Raw genomic sequence first — 19212 nt, forward strand, 5'->3', positions numbered from 1 at the left:
CACACACTCTCTCTCTCACACACACACACACACACACACACACACTCTCTCTCTCACACACACACACACACACTCTCTCTCACACACACCCGCCCCCACACACAACCACACTCTCTCACACACACTCACACACACACACGCACACTCTCTCACACTCACTCACACACACAAACACACACACACACACATTACACTCACTCTCTCACATAGAATTTATGTACATATAATTATTTCTATAAATTATATATGCAATATTAATATATTTAAAATTGTATATATATATATATGTATATATATATATATATATATATGTATGTATATTTTATAATTATTATAGTCTATATCAGTGGGCGATATAGCAAAAATATATCACGTTTTTTTTTCAGGAAAATCACAATTCACGATTTTATCATGATTCTTTGTCATGTTGGTTTTACTATTTTGCAACAGTGGGTGAAGATAACAATCTTTGTCATTATTTTTATATTTGTTATTAAAAAATAAGAACAAAGATACACATTACAAATACACATAATATACAAATAAAACAAACAGTGCTTTAGTTTTCAGGTCCAGTAGGTGTATTTAGCAGTAGCATTCAAGAAACTAAATGAAAAATATAAAAATAAAACACTAAATTATACATTGATTCTTATTAAAGCAACTGTATTAAAGTTTTTCAGTCAAGAGCAGTGAGTGATTTTTCTCTTTGTGTGTTGTTGTTTATTAACATATAGTTCACCCAAAAATGAATTACTCAATGAAAAATTACTCACTCGTTTACTCAAGTTGTTTAAACCTGAATGAGTTTCTTTCTTCTGTTGAACATAAGTTGTTGGTCTCCAGTGACTTGCATAGTGTTTTTTCCCTTACTATTAAAGTCAATGGGGACCAGCAGGTTTTTGGTTACCCACATTCTTCAAAATATCTTCTTTTGTGTTCAGCATAAATTAATACAGGTTTGGGACATCATGAGAGTGAGTAAATAATGGGTGAACTGTCCCTTTAATGACAAGCGACGGCATGTTTAGTACTATTAGTCTGCTGTCACTTTAAGAGCTACACGCATCTGTTTTTCTCTCAACTGTTTACTTTCACTTTAGACACAACCAACTGTGATTATATGTAAACCTTGTGTGTTTTTGACAGTATTAGGCAAGGCAAGTTTATTTATACAGCACATTTCATACACAATGGTAATTCAAAGTGCTTTACATAAAAGGAAGTAAAATAATCATAAACAAATAATCACAACAATAAAACAAGGATTTTAAAGCTTTAAAAATTAAAAAATTTATTTAAAATGAAATTAAAACAGTTAAAAATAGAAAATTATTATTGTAACGGGGCTGACGAGACGTGAGACGTGTGGATCCATCTGCAAGCTTCTATTAAAGAGATGTGGTAAACAGGCAGGGTCGAACAATGGCAGACAGGTATATGGTGGGCAAAAACACAAGAATAGTCCTAGGGCTAGCGTAGGTCACCGATCGGCAGACAGAATCACAGGGGCGAGACGAGAGGGAGAAATCCAGGAAAACAGGCAAAGATCAGAAACAGGCAAGGCAAAACAAGGACAACACGGAGACTCGGAAAGGGGTACAGGCTAAACAATACTCAGCCGAGAAAGGTGGTTGATATAGAGTCGGTGTTATATAGTGAGTGAGGTGATTAGAAACAGCTGTGTGCAATGAGTGCAATCAGTGCAGTGTGCAAACCGTGCAATGAATGATGGGATATGTAGTCCGGGGTGCTATGCAACAGTTTGTGTTGTGCGAGAGTCAATGTAATGGAAAGGGTGACCTCTGGTGGGGAATAAACGGAAGTCCATGGACCGAATTCGTGACAATTATATATAAAATACAGCGCAATCAGTTCGGACGTAGCACAGTGCTCATTCACTAAATGCACAGCTAAACATGAGTTTTGTGTCTAGCTTTACATGTGGCTAATGTTTTAGCGCAATAAGATGTGAAAGATAACTTAGTCCAGTAATCAGGCGCTGTTTGACAGGCTTTTTAGTGTCAGAACAGCACACGAATGAGCTGTTTAACCGGCAAAACTTTAAAGCACATGCAAATAATGTACTTTTGTGAATGTGAATAAGTGCAGTGTGCCGTGAGTGTATTAGATTTTGTTAATATTTCAAATTGTTTAGTTTTTGTTGTTTATAAATATGTCTATATAGTTTTTATTCATTTTTATTTTAGTTTTGAGTTATTTTTGTACATAAAGTTAAACTACTGTTGAACGGATTCTTAAACCGCTCTGATTGGTCATTGCGTTCACGCGCTCAACCGATATGTTGAGGTGTTTTGGTTTTTTTTCAGTACAGACTGGTACCAAAGTCGGTACTTTTGACAACCCTATTGTCCGGTTATAATTGGAATTTGTTCATTTCGTCTACTTTTGTGTTTCTCAGGTGCTGTTATGACCGTGGAGGCCCATGAGCGTGTTTGAATTTCTGGAGATGGATGGAAGAGATCTGAGGAGCAGATTACCCAGAGATCCCAGCGTGGTGGGCGGAGTCTGTATGGGGAATGAAGACTCCTCCCCCTGCAGTAGCCAGGGGGAGGGGCCGGATGACAAGCAGCTGGAGGATGTGCTGTGTGAGCTGGGAGCGGGGGCGGAGCTTAACCTGGAGCTGGACTTGAGGGTGGAGCCTGAGGACGGCATGGACCTACAGGGGGAGGAGCTTAGCTGCTTTTGTACATAAAGTTAAACTACTGTTGAACGGATTCTTAAACCGCTCTGATTGGTCATTGCGTTCACGCGCTCAACCGATATGTTGAGGTGTTTTGTTTTTTTTTCAGTACAGACTGGTACCAAAGTCGGTACTTTTGACAACCCTATTGTCCGGTTATAATTGGAATTTGTTCATTTCGTCTACTTTTGTGTTTCTCAGGTGCTGTTATGACCGTGGAGGCCCATGAGCGTGTTTGAATTTCTGGAGATGGATGGAAGAGATCTGAGGAGCAGATTACCCAGAGATCCCAGCGTGGTGGGCGGAGTCTGTATGGGGAATGAAGACTCCTCCCCCTGCAGTAGCCAGGGGGAGGGGCCGGATGACAAGCAGCTGGAGGATGTGCTGTGTGAGCTGGGAGCGGGGGCGGAGCTTAACCTGGAGCTGGACTTGAGGGTGGAGCCTGAGGACGGCATGGACCTACAGGGGGAGGAGCTTAGCTGGGAGGCGAACGAGCCGGAAGAGCAGAGCAACACGAGCTGCCACAGCACAGCCAGTCCTGAAGCCTCCACAGGTGATTGGATGATAACCGATGATTCATTCCGCTCACTTTTATACATTTTTGCGCATTTTCGTGAAGTTGCATTTGTTTAGAAGACGTCTGAAGTGTTTGAATCTCGTATAGATCTCTCCAAAGCGTCGTCTCTGTCGGAGCAGCTCCTGCAGGGCCGTGAGGAGGGGGCGGGGCTAAACATGGAGTGCCGTATCTGTGGCGACAGAGCGTCAGGATTCCACTACGGCGTTCATGCCTGTGAGGGATGCAAGGTCAGAGGTCATGCTCACAAAAAACACAAGCAGAATGCACGTTTCAGAAAATACTTCTTGAGTAAAATGAATACGAATAAACATTTACGGGAACTGTGCCTCAATTTCTCTCAGGGATTTTTCCGGAGGACCATTCGTATGAAGTTGGAATATGACAAATGCGAGCGCAGCTGTAAGATCCAAAAGAAAAGTCGGAATAAATGTCAGTTCTGTCGTTTTCAGAAGTGTCTGTTGCTCGGGATGTCCCACGACGGTGAGCGAAACGACAGCGGAAATGAGCGAACAGTAAAACAAACGTGACTTTCTAGCGTGTTGAATGTGATTCTGTGTTTGTAGCGATCCGATACGGGCGGATGCCGGAGGCAGAGAAGCGTAAGCTAGTCGCAGGTCTGTTAGCGGGAGAAAAGAGCTCTCCGAACTCCACCGGGTCAGATCTGAAATCTCTCGCCAAACGGGTCAACAACGCCTACCTGAAGAATCTGAACATGACCAAGAAGAAAGCTCGTAACATCCTGACGGGGAAGACCAACGCAAGCCCGGTAACCCGCTCAAGAAATGTCAGAAGTAAATAAATGCAAATAAACATACTTGTGAAAACGAAACGTTTTTTGTGTTGTGTGTCCTTCAGCCATTTGTCATTCATGATATGGACTCGCTGTGGCAGGCGGAAAACGGTCTGGTCTGGAATCAGGTGATTAACGGAGCTCCGCCCAATAAGGAGATTGGCGTGCACGTGTTTTACCGCTGTCAGTGCACGACCGTGGAAACCGTACGAGAACTCACGGAGTTCTCCAAAAGCATCCCCGGATTCATCGACCTTTTCTTGAATGACCAGGTAATGAAATCGGGGGGTGTTTTATCTCTTATGTTGCATGAAAAGTACAGGATTTTCCAGGAATAAAACAAAATTAAGCGCAGTTAATGCAAATATCTACATCATTCGTAAATCCATTATTGCGCAAATTGTTGCATTCAGTTAAATTAGAAAAGCAGAACTAATTTTTGTGCAGATCAATCATGAAGTCATGTAAAAAATGTAGCATTCAACTTTATATTTTATGAAACTTGCGAACGAATTGCATTGAAATTGTGTGTAAAGTGATTCAAGTCAAGTCAACATATGCAGAATTTAAAATGCATGCTGTATCCCACAACGTAGATCAATTGTGAAATATTTCTTGTGTTGTTGCAAGAATTTCCTAAAAACACAAGCATTGTTTTGTAAACAGTTCATAAAACCTTTCATAAATAAATTGTTGCATTTAATGCAACGCATGAAAAACTAGTAGATCACGTGTATGTAGATAAAAGTATTCTCAGGTAAAATGTACTATTGAATTAGTTTAATTAAAAAAAATTGTTCGTAAAGTCATTAAGTCAGGTTGTTGCATTTATTGCAATTCATAAAAAAAATGCATTTCTCTAAATCAATAATAAAATGTTGCATGCACAAGATGTTGCGTTGAATTTGATTCACAAAGTACAATCAGAATACATTTCTGTGTAAAATGTTCATTAAAAAAAGTTATTGAGTAAATTGTTGCATTTAATGCAACGCACATTTATGGATGCATTTATGTGTATATCAAAATTATGTAAATTGTAACATTTGAATTAGTTTAATGAAACATGGGCAGAACAACTTTCTTTGTTCAGTCATTCTTGCATACATCGTTGCATTTAATGTTGTTTGTCTCATGACACACAAGCAGAACATATATTTATTTTTCTAAATAGTTCGGAAAACCCTTCTTGAATAAATTGTCGCATTCAGCTTAATGAAATGTAAAACCACACAATTAACTCAAGAATTGGCTCAACTAGCTCCCCTCCGCTCCTGCAGGTGACGCTGCTGAAGTACGGGGTCCACGAGGCAATCTTCGCTATGCTGCCGTCGCTCATGAATAAGGACGGGCTGCTGGTGGCGAATGGGCGGGGCTTTGTGACGAGAGAATTCCTGCGCAGTCTGCGCAAACCCTTCAACGAGATCATGGAGCCGAAGTTTGAGTTTGCGGTGAAGTTCAATGCTCTCGAGCTTGACGACAGCGACCTGGCTCTGTTCGTGGCCACCATTATCCTGTGTGGAGGTGATTCGTCAGCCCCTAGTGGTTCTAGATGGAACTGCGGGAAGATTGTAACAGAGTTTACGTACATAATAAAATTGGTTTATGTGTGTTTACTTGCGTCTAGATCGTCCAGGTCTCATGAACGTCCACCAGGTGGAGGAGATCCAGGACAACATCCTCCAGGCCCTCAACCAGCACCTGCAGCTCAATCATCCCGACGCCAGCTTCATCTTCCCCAAACTGCTGCAGAAGCTCGCAGACCTGCGGCAGCTGGTGACGGAGAACGCGCAGCTGGTGCAGAAGATCAAGAAGACGGAGTCCGAGACGTCGCTGCACCCGCTGCTGCAGGAGATCTACAAGGACATGTACTGAGCCGAACCATTCCAGGCACGATCACTGTGACCTTCAGCTCTCGGGCGGAGCTGTTCTTTTTATGAATCGGATGATTTGTTGCTGATGAAATCGGCGCAAACTGAACTCTAAACCGGACCGGGTCACCTGTGGCGGAGCGATGAGGTTGTGCGGATCAAAGAGACGTCAGCGAAACACAATATTGTGCTGTTAGCTGTTCAAACACAACGGCCTCAATATCCGCCTCGATTATTTGCTGTAAACGACTTCAAATCGCAGCAGTGCATTCCTGTTCATGACGGGGACTACGATGCAGTGTTTTTTAAGGCTACGTTTACACGACAACGATGTAGTCAAAAACGGAAAAGTTTTTCCCTAGCGTTTTTAAAAAGTTTCACGTATACACAGCAACGTTTTCAAAACGATTCGCATTTACACATATCCACGAAAACGGCCAAAAACGCTGTATTACGTATGCCAGGCCACTAGTTGGCGCTGTCACCTTGTTAGTAAACAGTAACTGTAGGGAAGTGTAGGGATGTACTCCGCCATTGTTGTGTATGTTTGTTCGCGCTTGCCTTTAAAATCGACATGTACTGCGCATGTCTACATAACTAACACGTACTACGCACGCGCATGACGTCACCGTTTTCAAAGATTCCCGTATTGGGTGTTTACTCGGAAACGATAACGGTGGCGTTTTCAAAAACGTGCACTTTGAAACCCGTTTTCAAGAATAAAAAGTTTCCCGTTTTTGGCTGAAAACGTTGTCGTGTAATCGGCCACTAAGTTGTGGCAAAAACCCATAAGACACCTGCGAAATACGCGACAAAAGCTATTTCGCCATCTGAAGTTAAACACCAAAGGTTGCTGCTATTAGTCATTTATTAGCCATTTTGCTTTCTCCATTTTAATTAGTTTGGGTCGTTCGCAAGCTAGCCTTCTGTTATGCTGCTGAAAAAGCCAAAAACACACTACGCAAGTACGCTAACGCTACATACGAGCACATTGTCCCATTCAAGCATATGTTTTTGTGTTCATGTAGCGGTAACAAACCTCAGCACTGAAGAGGGTGTTAGAGTTTCCTTCGAATGACTCTTATTAAACAAGATGTGTTATTTTTCTACTAGCTACATATAAACACGTCAACAGTTTAACTAACTTTAACTAACCTGCTCACCAAGATTCTGCTCCGTCTTGATAGTAGTTGAGCATTAATGCTAATGCTTCTTATAGCGCCCCTTGTGGCAGCATTGAGAATGCAACGAGCTCTTGCATTGTTTTCGTTGTGGATCGAATCGTTATGAAATGCATTTCATAATAAAATGCCACTTTTAATAATATTTAATGCTTCAAGACTAGATCGCTTATTTTTAAAAACGGTGCTTAAACCAGCCTATGATGGTTTGCTGGTCTTACCTGGTTTAAGCTGGTCTTATATGGTCTCCCAGCCTCACCTGCCCAAAACCTCTTTAAAACCAGCTAGGAGGCTAAGACCAGTTTAGGCTGGTTTTTCTAGCAGGGATCTTCACCAAATTTACACATATCCACGAAAACGGCCAAAAACGCTGTATTACGTATGCCAGGCCACTAGTTGGCGCTGTCACCTTGTTAGTAAACAGTAACTGTAGGGAAGTGTAGGGATGTACTCCGCCATTGTTGTGTATGTTTGTTCGCGCTTGCCTTTAAAATCGACATGTACTGCGCATGTCTACATAACTAACACGTACTACGCACGCGCATGACGTCACCGTTTTCAAAGATTCCCGTATTGGGTGTTTACTCGGAAACGATAACGGTGGCGTTTTCAAAAACGTGCACTTTGAAACCCGTTTTCAAGAATAAAAAGTTTCCCGTTTTTGGCTGAAAACGTTGTCGTGTAATCGGCCACTAAGTTGTGGCAAAAACCCATAAGACACCTGCGAAATACGCGACAAAAGCTATTTCGCCATCTGAAGTTAAACACCAAAGGTTGCTGCTATTAGTCATTTATTAGCCATTTTGCTTTCTCCATTTTAATTAGTTTGGGTCGTTCGCAAGCTAGCCTTCTGTTATGCTGCTGAAAAAGCCAAAAACACACTACGCAAGTACGCTAACGCAACATACGAGCACATTGTCCCATTTAAACATATGTTTTTGTGTTCATGTAGCGGTAACAAACCTCAGCACTGAAGAGGGTGTTAGAGTTTCCTTCGAATGACTCTTATTAAACAAGATGTGTTATTTTTCTACTAGCTACATATAAATACGTCAACAGTTTAACTAACTTTAACTAACCTGCTCACCAAGATTCTGCTCCGTCTTGATAGTAGTTGAGCATTAATGCTAATGCTTCTTATAGCGCCCCTTGTGGCAGCATTGAGAATGCAACGAGCTCTTGCATTGTTTTCGTTGTGGATCGAATCGTTATGAAATGCATTTCATAATAAAATGCCACTTTTAATAATATTTAATGCTTCAAGACTAGATCGCTTATTTTTAAAAACGGTGCTTAAACCAGCCTATGATGGTTTGCTGGTCTTACCTGGTTTAAGCTGGTCTTATATGGTCTCCCAGCCTCACCTGCCCAAAACCTCTTTAGGAGGCTAAGACCAGTTTAGGCTGGTTTTTCTAGCAGGGATCTTCACCAAACACCTGAACAACTGACACAACGTCATTACAACCTGCAAACCTCAAGCTTTCCATTTTTTAATTGTTTTTCTTTATGTTTGCGTTTCTGAGAAATTATACTGTGATCACATTTATATCAGAGTTCAGATCAGTGATTAAATATCTGACTCCAGAGTTTATATTAATGTAATTTAATAACGCTTGATTAGTTAGTTCGATGAATCAGAGGCTGCGGTCGCGACACGACGTCACCAAATGAGCGTATCATTGCGTAACCTCAGTCTGATGTTGTTTCCCGTGTGTGTGTGTGTCATGGTTGTGCTGCTAACTGGTTCCTGTAGACATGACATGCTGTGAATCTGTGTGTTTTGAACGGAGACGAGCTTTCTGTCACAGTAATGTGAATGATGTGAACACGTTCCTCCATCTGAACTAAACGACAATAAAACTAAAGGGTAAAACCTCACAAATGCATCTTCTGGATTGTTTCATAAACATGTTCGTGCTGTGCAAACCAGATCAACATCTTCTATGTTCACACAGGGATTTTAGGGGTCACTGGATTAGGTAAGTGGTTGCTTTAGAGGGTGTGTGGGTGTTTTAGGGTGTCTTCTGGGTGTTTCAGAGGGTATTCTGAGTGTGTGTTTTAGAAGGTTGTTGAGGTATTTTTTATGTCAGTGCTAGTTTTAAACATACGAGCACATTGTCCCATTTAAACATATGTTTTTGTGTTCATGTAGCGGTAACAAACCTCAGCACTGAAGAGGGTGTTAGAGTTTCCTTCGAATGACTCTTATTAAACAAGATGTGTTATTTTTCTACTAGCTACATATAAATACGTCAACAGTTTAACTAACTTTAACTAACCTGCTCACCAAGATTCTGCTCCGTCTTGATAGTAGTTGAGCATTAATGCTAATGCTTCTTATAGCGCCCCTTGTGGCAGCATTGAGAATGCAACGAGCTCTTGCATTGTTTTCGTTGTGGATCGAATCGTTATGAAATGCATTTCATAATAAAATGCCACTTTTAATAATATTTAATGCTTCAAGACTAGATCGCTTATTTTTAAAAACGGTGCTTAAACCAGCCTATGATGGTTTGCTGGTCTTACCTGGTTTAAGCTGGTCTTATATGGTCTCCCAGCCTCACCTGCCCAAAACCTCTTTAAAACCAGCTAGGAGGCTAAGACCAGTTTAGGCTGGTTTTTCTAGCAGGGATCTTCACCAAACACCTGAACAACTGACACAACGTCATTACAACCTGCAAACCTCAAGCTTTCCATTTTTTAATTGTTTTTCTTTATGTTTGCGTTTCTGAGAAATGATACTGTGATCACATTTATATCAGAGTTCAGATCAGTGATTAAATATCTGACTCCAGAGTTTATATTAATGTAATTTAATAACGCTTGATTAGTTAGTTCGATGAATCAGAGGCTGCGGTCGCGACACAACGTCACCAAATGAGCGTATCATTGCGTAACCTCAGTCTGATGTTGTTTTCCGTGTGTGTGTGTCATGGTTGTGCTGCTAACTGGTTCCTGTAGACATGACATGCTGTGAATCTGTGTGTTTTGAACGGAGACGAGCTTTCTGTCACAGTAATGTGAATGATGTGAACACGTTCCTCCATCTGAACTGAACGACAATAAAACTACAGGGTAAAACCTCACAAATGCATCTTCTGGATTGTTTCATAAACATGTTTGTGCTGTGCAAACCAGACCAACATCTTCTATGTTCACACAGGGATTTTAGGGGTCACTGGATTAGGTAAGTGGTTGCTTTAGAGGGTGTGTGGGTGTTTTAGGGTGTCTTCTGGGTGTTTCAGAGGGTATTCTGAGTGTGTGTTTTAGAAGGTTGTTGAGGTATTTTTTATGTCAGTGCTAGTTTTAGAGGGTTTGTGGGTATTTTGGGGTGTCACCCGGGTGTGTCAAAGTGTGTAAGAGGTGCAGTGGGTGTTTTTGAGAGTCGGGTGTTTTGGGAGGTTGTGTTTTGGACATCAGTAGTTGTTTTAGAGCAGTGGTCACCAACCTTTTTAATCCCAAGATCCCTGATCTCAGCCTTTATGAAAGACAATATCTACCTATTGAATAATTGATAAAAAAGACTGTACTTCCAATTTGTGGCCTTGTATTTAGTATTTTAATTAGTGATGCTCTGATCATGATTTATCATGGCCGATTAGATTATGATTTTTTTTGTTTTAAGCAAGCTATTTTTTTAACAAGCAGATTACGATACTGGTTGCTGACTGGTAACAAAGATGCTACACACACATTGCATGAGCAGTTGTTTTTGGGTCATTAAACGGTCTGACTCAAGGGTGTAGAGTTGAGTAGAGATGCTATGACATGTTCCTACTAATATCCAGCCACTACTAAAGTGTTCCTAGCAATAATTTGTATCAAACAATTAAATATATGTGTATGTAACCACTGTTGTTGTAATTTCGGCGCATCTGAAATAGGTCACACCATTGATATTACCTGAGAAGTTGAAGAAATACACTAGTTCAGATCAGTGATTAAATATCTGACTCCAGAGTTTATATTAATGTAATTTAATAACGCTTGATTAGTTAGTTCGATGAATCAGAGGCTGCGGTCGCGACACAACGTCACCAAATGAGCGTATCATTGCGTAACCTCAGTCTGATGTTGTTTTCCGTGTGTGTGTGTCATGGTTGTGCTGCTAACTGGTTCCTGTAGACATGACATGCTGTGAATCTGTGTGTTTTGAACGGAGACGAGCTTTCTGTCACAGTAATGTGAATGATGTGAACACGTTCCTCCATCTGAACTGAACGACAATAAAACTACAGGGTAAAACCTCACAAATGCATCTTCTGGATTGTTTCATAAACATGTTTGTGCTGTGCAAACCAGACCAACATCTTCTATGTTCACACAGGGATTTTAGGGGTCACTGGATTAGGTAAGTGGTTGCTTTAGAGGGTGTGTGGGTGTTTTAGGGTGTCTTCTGGGTGTTTCAGAGGGTATTCTGAGTGTGTGTTTTAGAAGGTTGTTGAGGTATTTTTTATGTCAGTGCTAGTTTTAGAGGGTTTGTGGGTATTTTGGGGTGTCACCCGGGTGTGTCAAAGTGTGTAAGAGGTGCAGTGGGTGTTTTTGAGAGTCGGGTGTTTTGGGAGGTTGTGTTTTGGACATCAGTAGTTGTTTTAGAGCAGTGGTCACCAACCTTTTTAATCCCAAGATCCCTGATCTCAGCCTTTATGAAAGACAATATCTACCTATTGAATAATTGATAAAAAAGACTGTACTTCCAATTTGTGGCCTTGTATTTAGTATTTTAATTAGTGATGCTCTGATCATGATTTATCATGGCCGATTAGATTATGATTTTTTTTGTTTTAAGCAAGCTATTTTTTTAACAAGCAGATTACGATACTGGTTGCTGACTGGTAACAAAGATGCTACACACACATTGCATGAGCAGTTGTTTTTGGGTCATTAAACGGTCTGACTCAAGGGTGTAGAGTTGAGTAGAGATGCTATGACATGTTCCTACTAATATCCAGCCACTACTAAAGTGTTCCTAGCAATAATTTGTATCAAACAATTAAATATATGTGTATGTAACCACTGTTGTTGTAATTTCGGCGCATCTGAAATAGGTCACACCATTGATATTACCTGAGAAGTTGAAGAAATACACTAGAAAACATTTAATAGATGTGTGGAGTGAGAACAGATAAAGAGCCGAAGTGTTTCAAACACACGAGCACAGTTCAGCTGAATGATCAAGTTCACCCTCTAGCTTCATGTTGTTCTGCTGTTTTATATTCATCTGCTCTTTGTACACTGACTATCACTCTGTATACACTGATACAGTCAGATACAATAGTTTATCAAATATTTATTACAATATATACTGATAGCATCTCTGGCCTCTGTTAACTTGGGGTGTACAGACTCAGACATGATGTATTATTCTTTATCACTGTCCTGGTAGCTCACGAAAATAACAGATCTACCAGTCGATCGCGATCCAAGGGTTGGCGACCACTGTTTTAGAAGATTTGTGGTAATTTAGGGTGTCAGTGGGGTGTTTTGAGTGTGTAAGAGGATTGGTGGGATGATTTAGAAAGTCAGTGTGTGTTTTAGGAAATTGTTGGGGTGTTCTGAGTGTGTTAAAGGGACGGAGGGGTGTTTTTAAAAGTTAGTGAGTGTTCTTGGGGATTGTTGGGGTGTTGTTGACATCAGTGGTTGTTTTAGAGGATTTTAGGGCGTCACTAGGGTGTTATGGAGGATCAGTAGCATATTTTAGGACAGCAGGGTGTTTTTGGTGCTCAGCTGTATATTGAGTGTTTTTGAGGGTCACTGGGTGTTTTAGGGGATCATTGGAGTGTTTTTGAGGGTCATTAAGTATTTAGGGAGTAATCTGGGTGTTTATGGGTTTCTGGGCATTTTGGGGGTCACTGGGTGTTTTTGTGTGTCATTAAGTATTTAGGGAGTAATCTGGGTGTTTTTGAGTTTCTGGATGCTTTCTGAGGGTCACTGGGTGCTTTAGGGGACAGTTGGGGTGTTTTGAGGGTCATTAAGTATTTAGGGAGTAATCTGGCTGTTTATGGGTTTCTGGGCATTTTAGGGGGTCACTGGGTGTTTTTGTGTGTCCTTAAGTATTTAGGGAGTAATCTGGGTGTTTTTGGATGCTTTCTGAGGGTCACTGGGTGTTTTAGGGGACAGTTGGGGTGTTTTTGAGGGTCATTAAGTATTTAGGGAGTAATCTGGGTGTTTTTGGATGCTTTCTGAGGGTCACTGGGTGTTTTAGGGGACAGTTGGGGTGTTTTTGAGGGTCATTAAGTATTTAGGGAGTAATCTGGGTGTTTTTGAGTTTCTGGATGCTTTCTGAGGGTCACTGGGTGCTTTAGGGGACAGTTTGTGTGTTTTTGAGGGTCGTTAAGTACTTAGTGAGTAATCGGTGTGTTTATGGGTTTCTGGGCGTTTTGGGGGTCACTGGGTGTGTTTGAGGGTCATTAAGTATTTAGGGAGTAATCTGGGTGTTTATGGGTTTCTGGGCATTTTGGGGGTCACTGGGTGTTTTTGTGTGTCATTAAGTATTTAGGGAGTAATCTGGGTGTTTTTGAGTTTTTGGATGCTTTTTGAGGGTCACTGGGTGTTTTAGGGGACAGTTGGGGTGTTTTTGAGGGTCGTTAAGTACTTAGGGAGTAATCTGGGTGTTTATGGGTTTCTGGGCATTTTGGGGGTCACTGGGTGTTTTTGTGTGTCATTAAGTATTTAGGGAGTAATCTGGGTGTTTTTGGGTTTCTGGGCATTTTGGGGGTCACTGGGTGTTTTTGTGTGTCATTAAGTGTTTAGGGAGTAATCTGGGTGTTTTAGAGTTTTTGGATGCTTTCTGAGGGTCACTGGGTGTTTTAGGGGACAGTTTGTGTGTTTTTGAGGGTCGTTAAGTACTTAGTGAGTAATCGGTGTGTTTATGGGTTTCTGGGCGTTTTGGGGGTCACTGGGTGTGTTTGAGGGTCATTAAGTATTTAGGGAGTAATCTGGGTGTTTTGGAGTTTCTGGATGTTTTTTGAGGGTCACTGGGTGTTTTAGGGGATCATTGGGGTGTTTTTGAGGGTCATATATTTAGGGAGTAATCTGGGTGTTTATAGGTTTCTGGGCATTTTGGGGGTCACTGGGTGTTTTTGTGTGTCATTAAGTGTTTAGGGAGTAATCTGGGTGTTTTTGAGTTTCTGGAGTCAGTGTTTTGAGAGTCAGTCGTGTTGTATCACAGGGCGTGAGGGTCAGTGAAAGGTTTTCAAGGGTACGTGCTCTTCCTCTGAGTTGTGTTCGTCTGTCAGGTTGTTTCCTGTCCGTTACTTATATTTCCTCCTCAACTGAAGGTCGTGACCCTGCGATCTGTTTGTTTTGTTTCCTCTCTGTAAGGTCATAATGTATGAAGCAAACGCATGAGGAACAGAACAATCACGTGGATCACAGGATCACACAGCCATTTGAACCTGATTATGATTGTCACTACACGTGATTGTTTGTGTTAGTATGTGTGTGTGTTGTATGATCTGTATTTGTTTTAAGGGTGGATGTGTGTGAGTGTGAGTGAGAATGAGCTCCACAGATGTTCTATGAACAATGCGGCCCCAGGGTTGCATAACTCGCCCTCTCCCCATTGTGTGTGTTCTGTGTGAGTTCCGCGTCCCAGCATGAGGTCCGATTCCTCACTCTGAGTCCGAGCGCAAAACAAAAGCGTTTAAGGGTTTCAAACAGGATTTGGTCACATGAGATGCTGAAATCTGCCTAACACAGATTAGACGGATCAGCTCTCAAATCCTGGGGCCTCGGACGCACATGAGGAGCGCTGAATGAGCTGTTACGAGACCAAACAGTGTTTTACACATTCATAAACATAACGAATCTCAGAGGTCAATGAATGGCCCTGAGAAGACTGTTTATAAGATGTCTGAGGTTGTTAAAAGTGTTTTTATTAATATTTATTAGTTTGATAGTTTTTGAATTGTTTGCACAGTTGTGTAATTCAGTTCAAATCTCAAACACTAGTCACTGCACACAGTGAGTTCTGTAGCGTCCTCTTGTGGCCAGCTTTGAAAATACACCATGCAATTTACAGTATTTTTAGGGTTTCACAACCAGGAAGATAATAATAAAAATATGCATAGCATTTAATTTTATATAAAAAGTAAATTAGTTGTTTTATCTGCAAAAAAAACAAAAAGAAAAAAGATTTAACATGGTTGTTGAAAGATTACTATTACTTAAAGGCTGCTTTTTTTATTAATTAAATAATAAAGATAAAATATAAACTGATAATAATAATATCATTAATATTTTTATTAAAAACAAAAAAATGCATTAAATAATTGTATTTATTTATTTATTTCCAGATTCAATATGTTATTCAAAAAAAGGTTAGGAAAATGACTTAATTATATTATTACTACTACTAATAATAATACTAATAATACTAATAGTAATAATAATAATACACATCTTTATTTAAAGTATTTAAATGTGAAAAATATTATATAAAATTATATTACATAATTAAATTGTACTTTTTATTTAGTTTATTTATTTATAGTAATTATTATTACTGTATTGTACTGTCTGTACAATACAGTTGTACAGTTGTGGGATGGTTGTGGGAGCGTTGTGGAATGGTTGTGGGAGCGTTGTGGGATGGTTCGGGGAGTGTTGTGGGATGGTTGTGGGAGTGTTGTGGAATGGTTGTGGGAGCGTTGTGGGATGGTTCGGGGAGTGTTGTGGGAGTGTTGTGGGATGGTTGTGGGAGCGTTGTGGAATGGTTGTGGGAGCGTTGTGGGATGGTTGTGGGAGCGTTGTGGAATGGTTGTGATAGCATTGTGGGATGGTTCGAGGAGTGTTGTGGGATGGTTGTGGGAGCGTTGTGGGATGGTTGTGGGAGCGTTGTGGGATGGTTGTGGGAGCATTGTGGGATGGTTGTGGGAGTGTTGTGGGATGGTTGCGGGGCGTTTCAAAGGGATATAAGAGTGTTGTGAAAGGTTTGTGTTGTCCTACAGGTGTTGTATTAGCATCTGCCAGAGGTGGACAGCAGAAAGATGGTGCATCAGATGGAAAATAACCTTCAGTTGCTGGAAAACAACATGGACAATGTCCTCAAAACAGCAGAGATGCTTGGTGGTGCACACCAGGTACATTACAAAATAAAACACCTCAAACCAGGGATGTCACACCACAGACATTGCACTGAGCCTTTTTATAACCATGCATTGTTCATATTTTCAGGAAGCGCGAGTCATTTATGCAGTAGAGCTGATGTCAGTGCACATGGAGCATCTGAAGAGACACCATGCAACAGTGAGCGAGGAGATGCTGGAGGTCAGGAAGCTGCTGCACAGGAGGAAGGGCCGATTACACAGTGACTCCACAGGTCAGTGCTGCCCCTAGTGGCCTGGAGGACATCTAAGAATCACATCCCAGTATTTAAATAAATCTGTACTCTTATATATTCCTCAAATAGATGACACGAGACCTGTTCAGACATTCATCACAACAGGTAACTGACCATAAATTAAATATTTGACTCCTGTCAGTACCTCAATAACTTAGTAACTCATATTTAAAGGGTTAGTTGGCCAAAATATGAATAGTAAATTGTGTCATTATTTACTCACTTTCATGTAATTTCAAACCCCTTTTTGCAACTTTATGCCACTCTTTTCCATACAATAACAGTTCAAAGCTTTTTTTGGAGCTTGATAGATATGAAGTCTCATTATCATTATTTTTGTTTTATTCTAACATGTGTTCAACCATCGATAACAGCCTGTGTTTATGTCGTAGCCGACACGTCGCAGGGTCAGCATCACCTTACTTCCAACTCAGTCTGAGGCACGTGTTTCTGGTTCCGTTTCCAGCGTTCAGTTCTTCGGGTTTAGCATCTGAACATTTTCATGAGTCTTTATGTTGGTTTCTTCTCTGCAGTTGAAGCATCTAGAGACGTCGTTTCTGGAGAACTGCAAAACCAGTGCGGACTCAAAGAAGCGGCCTGATACGCAAGCAGACAGGAGGCAAAAATACACATCCTTAAGTTTGAGGGTAGCTAAAACTTTAATTAACCAGAAAGACTGACTGTTTCCTGCGTGCATCTCTTTTAGACGTAGTTCGTTTTCATGAGTCTTTATGTTGGTTTCTTCTCTGCAGTTGAAGCATCTAGAGACGTCGTTTCTGGAGAACTGCAAAACCAGTGCGGACTCAAAGAAGCGGCCTGATACGCAAGCAGACAGGAGGCAAAAATACACATCCTTAAGTTTGAGGGTAGCTAAAACTTTAAGAAAGACTGACTGTTTCCTGCGTGCATCTCTTTTAGACGTAGTTCCAGCAGATTCTCCTGTGAACAGTCTAAACCAAGATGACAACGTGTTTCAAAGGTAAAATGCAAGCAGTACTTTGCGATATGTGTAATATACATTATGTAAGTGCATGTGACCAAACTTCATATTCGCCAGTGCGACGGTGTGTCGTCGCCGTTGTTATTCTCCAGTCGAAACGAGGGGAAGCTCATTTGAGGGGGAGGAGCCAGAACGAGGGGAGGGGTCTAACCCTGAGCTGTAATTGATCATAACTTACGAGTGTAAATCATACCGCTGACTTGCTATCTGATGTTTGCAGACGTCTCACACCACACCAGCGCCCCCTGTTGTCCTGGAGGTCTTCGTGCCGTTGGATCATCAGACTGATTTTGCTTGTATTTGGTCTGAAGATGCTGATGGCGGCTCTTTTATATCTACTTGTGAGTGTTTGTATAAATAACTGATGGTTTATTGTGGTTATTTGATCTTAAAAGACTAAGTTAGGTCAAATGAATAGATATTTTCGGTTTTGGGTGGTTTGAACTGAGTGTAATTGACTAAGTTTACACCTGGTGGCAGTAGTTTCACTCACTTATTACCGAGTACAGCAGATGAACATAACTGGATTATAGTGTTAAGTTCACTGTAACCTTTGTGAATGTGGCTGCACACTTCTGTCCTGAACACAGTACAAACAGATCAGCATTAAATATTCTAATTAAATACAGCTGAACGTGTGAACAGATTAATGACACTAATTAACAGTATTTTAATTCAGAGACACATTGAGAGGCTTCAGAAGCGACTGATTCACGATTCAGCTTTTATTTTATTAGGATTGTTTTGGTAATGAATACACTGGACATCTCGCTGAGAGATATTCATATTTATTTATGGAGCTTAATGCAGTTTATGAATGAAAAACATGTCCATATAACTGAATAGCAGAGGTATCAGATAAACCTGATCTGGGTTAGATTCAACTTTCATCATGATTCTGCTGACTGAAGTTAGCACTGTTCTGTATAAACATTTGCAGACGTTTGCTAAAGGTCTTTCACAGGCTTCTACCGCTGTTAAGTTTGCTGTCCTCTTAATTTGAGGGCTTCTTAAACCCTGCGCACATCCTGCTTCGTAGCCAATCACAGCTCAGAATGAGAAACGAGATCAGGAAGTGCTCTCAATTTTCTGGGAAGGTAATTTTAGCCGGATTAAACCTGCTCACAGGAGCGGAAATTGTTCTTAAACTAACATCTACTGTTGATAAAGGCTTTGGGAAAAATATTTATATATTTATCATCTTTATGGAAAATATTTATCTGACTTTATAATAAATTTTTTGACTACACTGAGTGAAATTATATTAATAATTAGATTAATTAAAAAATAATATAATAAATAATAATATTATTATTTGTAATAATTATATTACATACATTATAGTATCATTTATTTGTTTATAAAATATTACTTCAGATATTTTGGGACACAAAGTTCTGAAAGATGATAAATACCAAAATTGTGGTTAAACTAACATCTGCAAATGATCATCTTTAGGATAAATATTTATTTGTAAACTTTTGTTGTTGTTGTTGATTTAATGGGTTTATTGTAAATGTTTTTTTTATTTAATGTTTTTAAGACTGTATATCTTTTGACTTTGAAAAACAATGTGCATGACAGAAAATAATGCAAATAAACTGAGTGAAATCATGCGAATAAAGTATTAAATAATAATATCATATGTTTAATAATAATAATAATAAATGCATATTATTATATGATATTATTTGTTTATAAAATAATTATTTCAGATATTTTGGAAAGCAAATATTCTTAATATTC

At 40.2% G+C, this 19212-nt stretch overlaps 2 protein-coding genes across 3 annotated transcripts; both read left to right on the top strand.

The window, feature by feature from the left end:
• Positions 1-2887: 2887 nt before the first annotated feature.
• On the top strand, positions 2888-6222 carry LOC107570682 (peroxisome proliferator-activated receptor delta-like). Its single transcript, XM_016256940.1, has 7 exons — positions 2888-3257; positions 3369-3508; positions 3623-3761; positions 3845-4047; positions 4137-4343; positions 5352-5595; positions 5699-6222. Exons 1-7 carry the CDS (start codon positions 2930-2932, stop codon positions 5944-5946), a joined length of 1509 nt encoding a protein of 502 aa, XP_016112426.1. The 5' UTR covers positions 2888-2929; the 3' UTR covers positions 5947-6222.
• A 9461-nt stretch (positions 6223-15683) lies between these two features.
• Positions 15684-17153, top strand: LOC107570681 (lymphoid-restricted membrane protein-like). Of its 2 annotated transcripts, none has more exons than XM_016256937.1 (5): positions 15684-16206; positions 16301-16445; positions 16536-16571; positions 16841-16906; positions 17000-17153. In XM_016256937.1, exons 1-4 carry the CDS (start codon positions 16114-16116, stop codon positions 16903-16905), a joined length of 339 nt encoding a protein of 112 aa, XP_016112423.1. In that variant the 5' UTR covers positions 15684-16113; the 3' UTR covers position 16906; positions 17000-17153. The 2 variants fall into 2 exon arrangements, with proteins under 2 accessions (XP_016112423.1, XP_016112425.1); XM_016256939.1 differs by having other exon boundaries at positions 16859-16906.
• The last annotated feature ends 2059 nt before the right edge of the window (positions 17154-19212 follow it).

This window comes from Sinocyclocheilus grahami, unplaced genomic scaffold (genome assembly GCF_001515645.1).
Source record: "Sinocyclocheilus grahami isolate Dianchi unplaced genomic scaffold, SAMN03320097.WGS_v1.1 scaffold1491.1, whole genome shotgun sequence".
Taxonomy (NCBI): domain Eukaryota; kingdom Metazoa; phylum Chordata; class Actinopteri; order Cypriniformes; family Cyprinidae; genus Sinocyclocheilus; species Sinocyclocheilus grahami.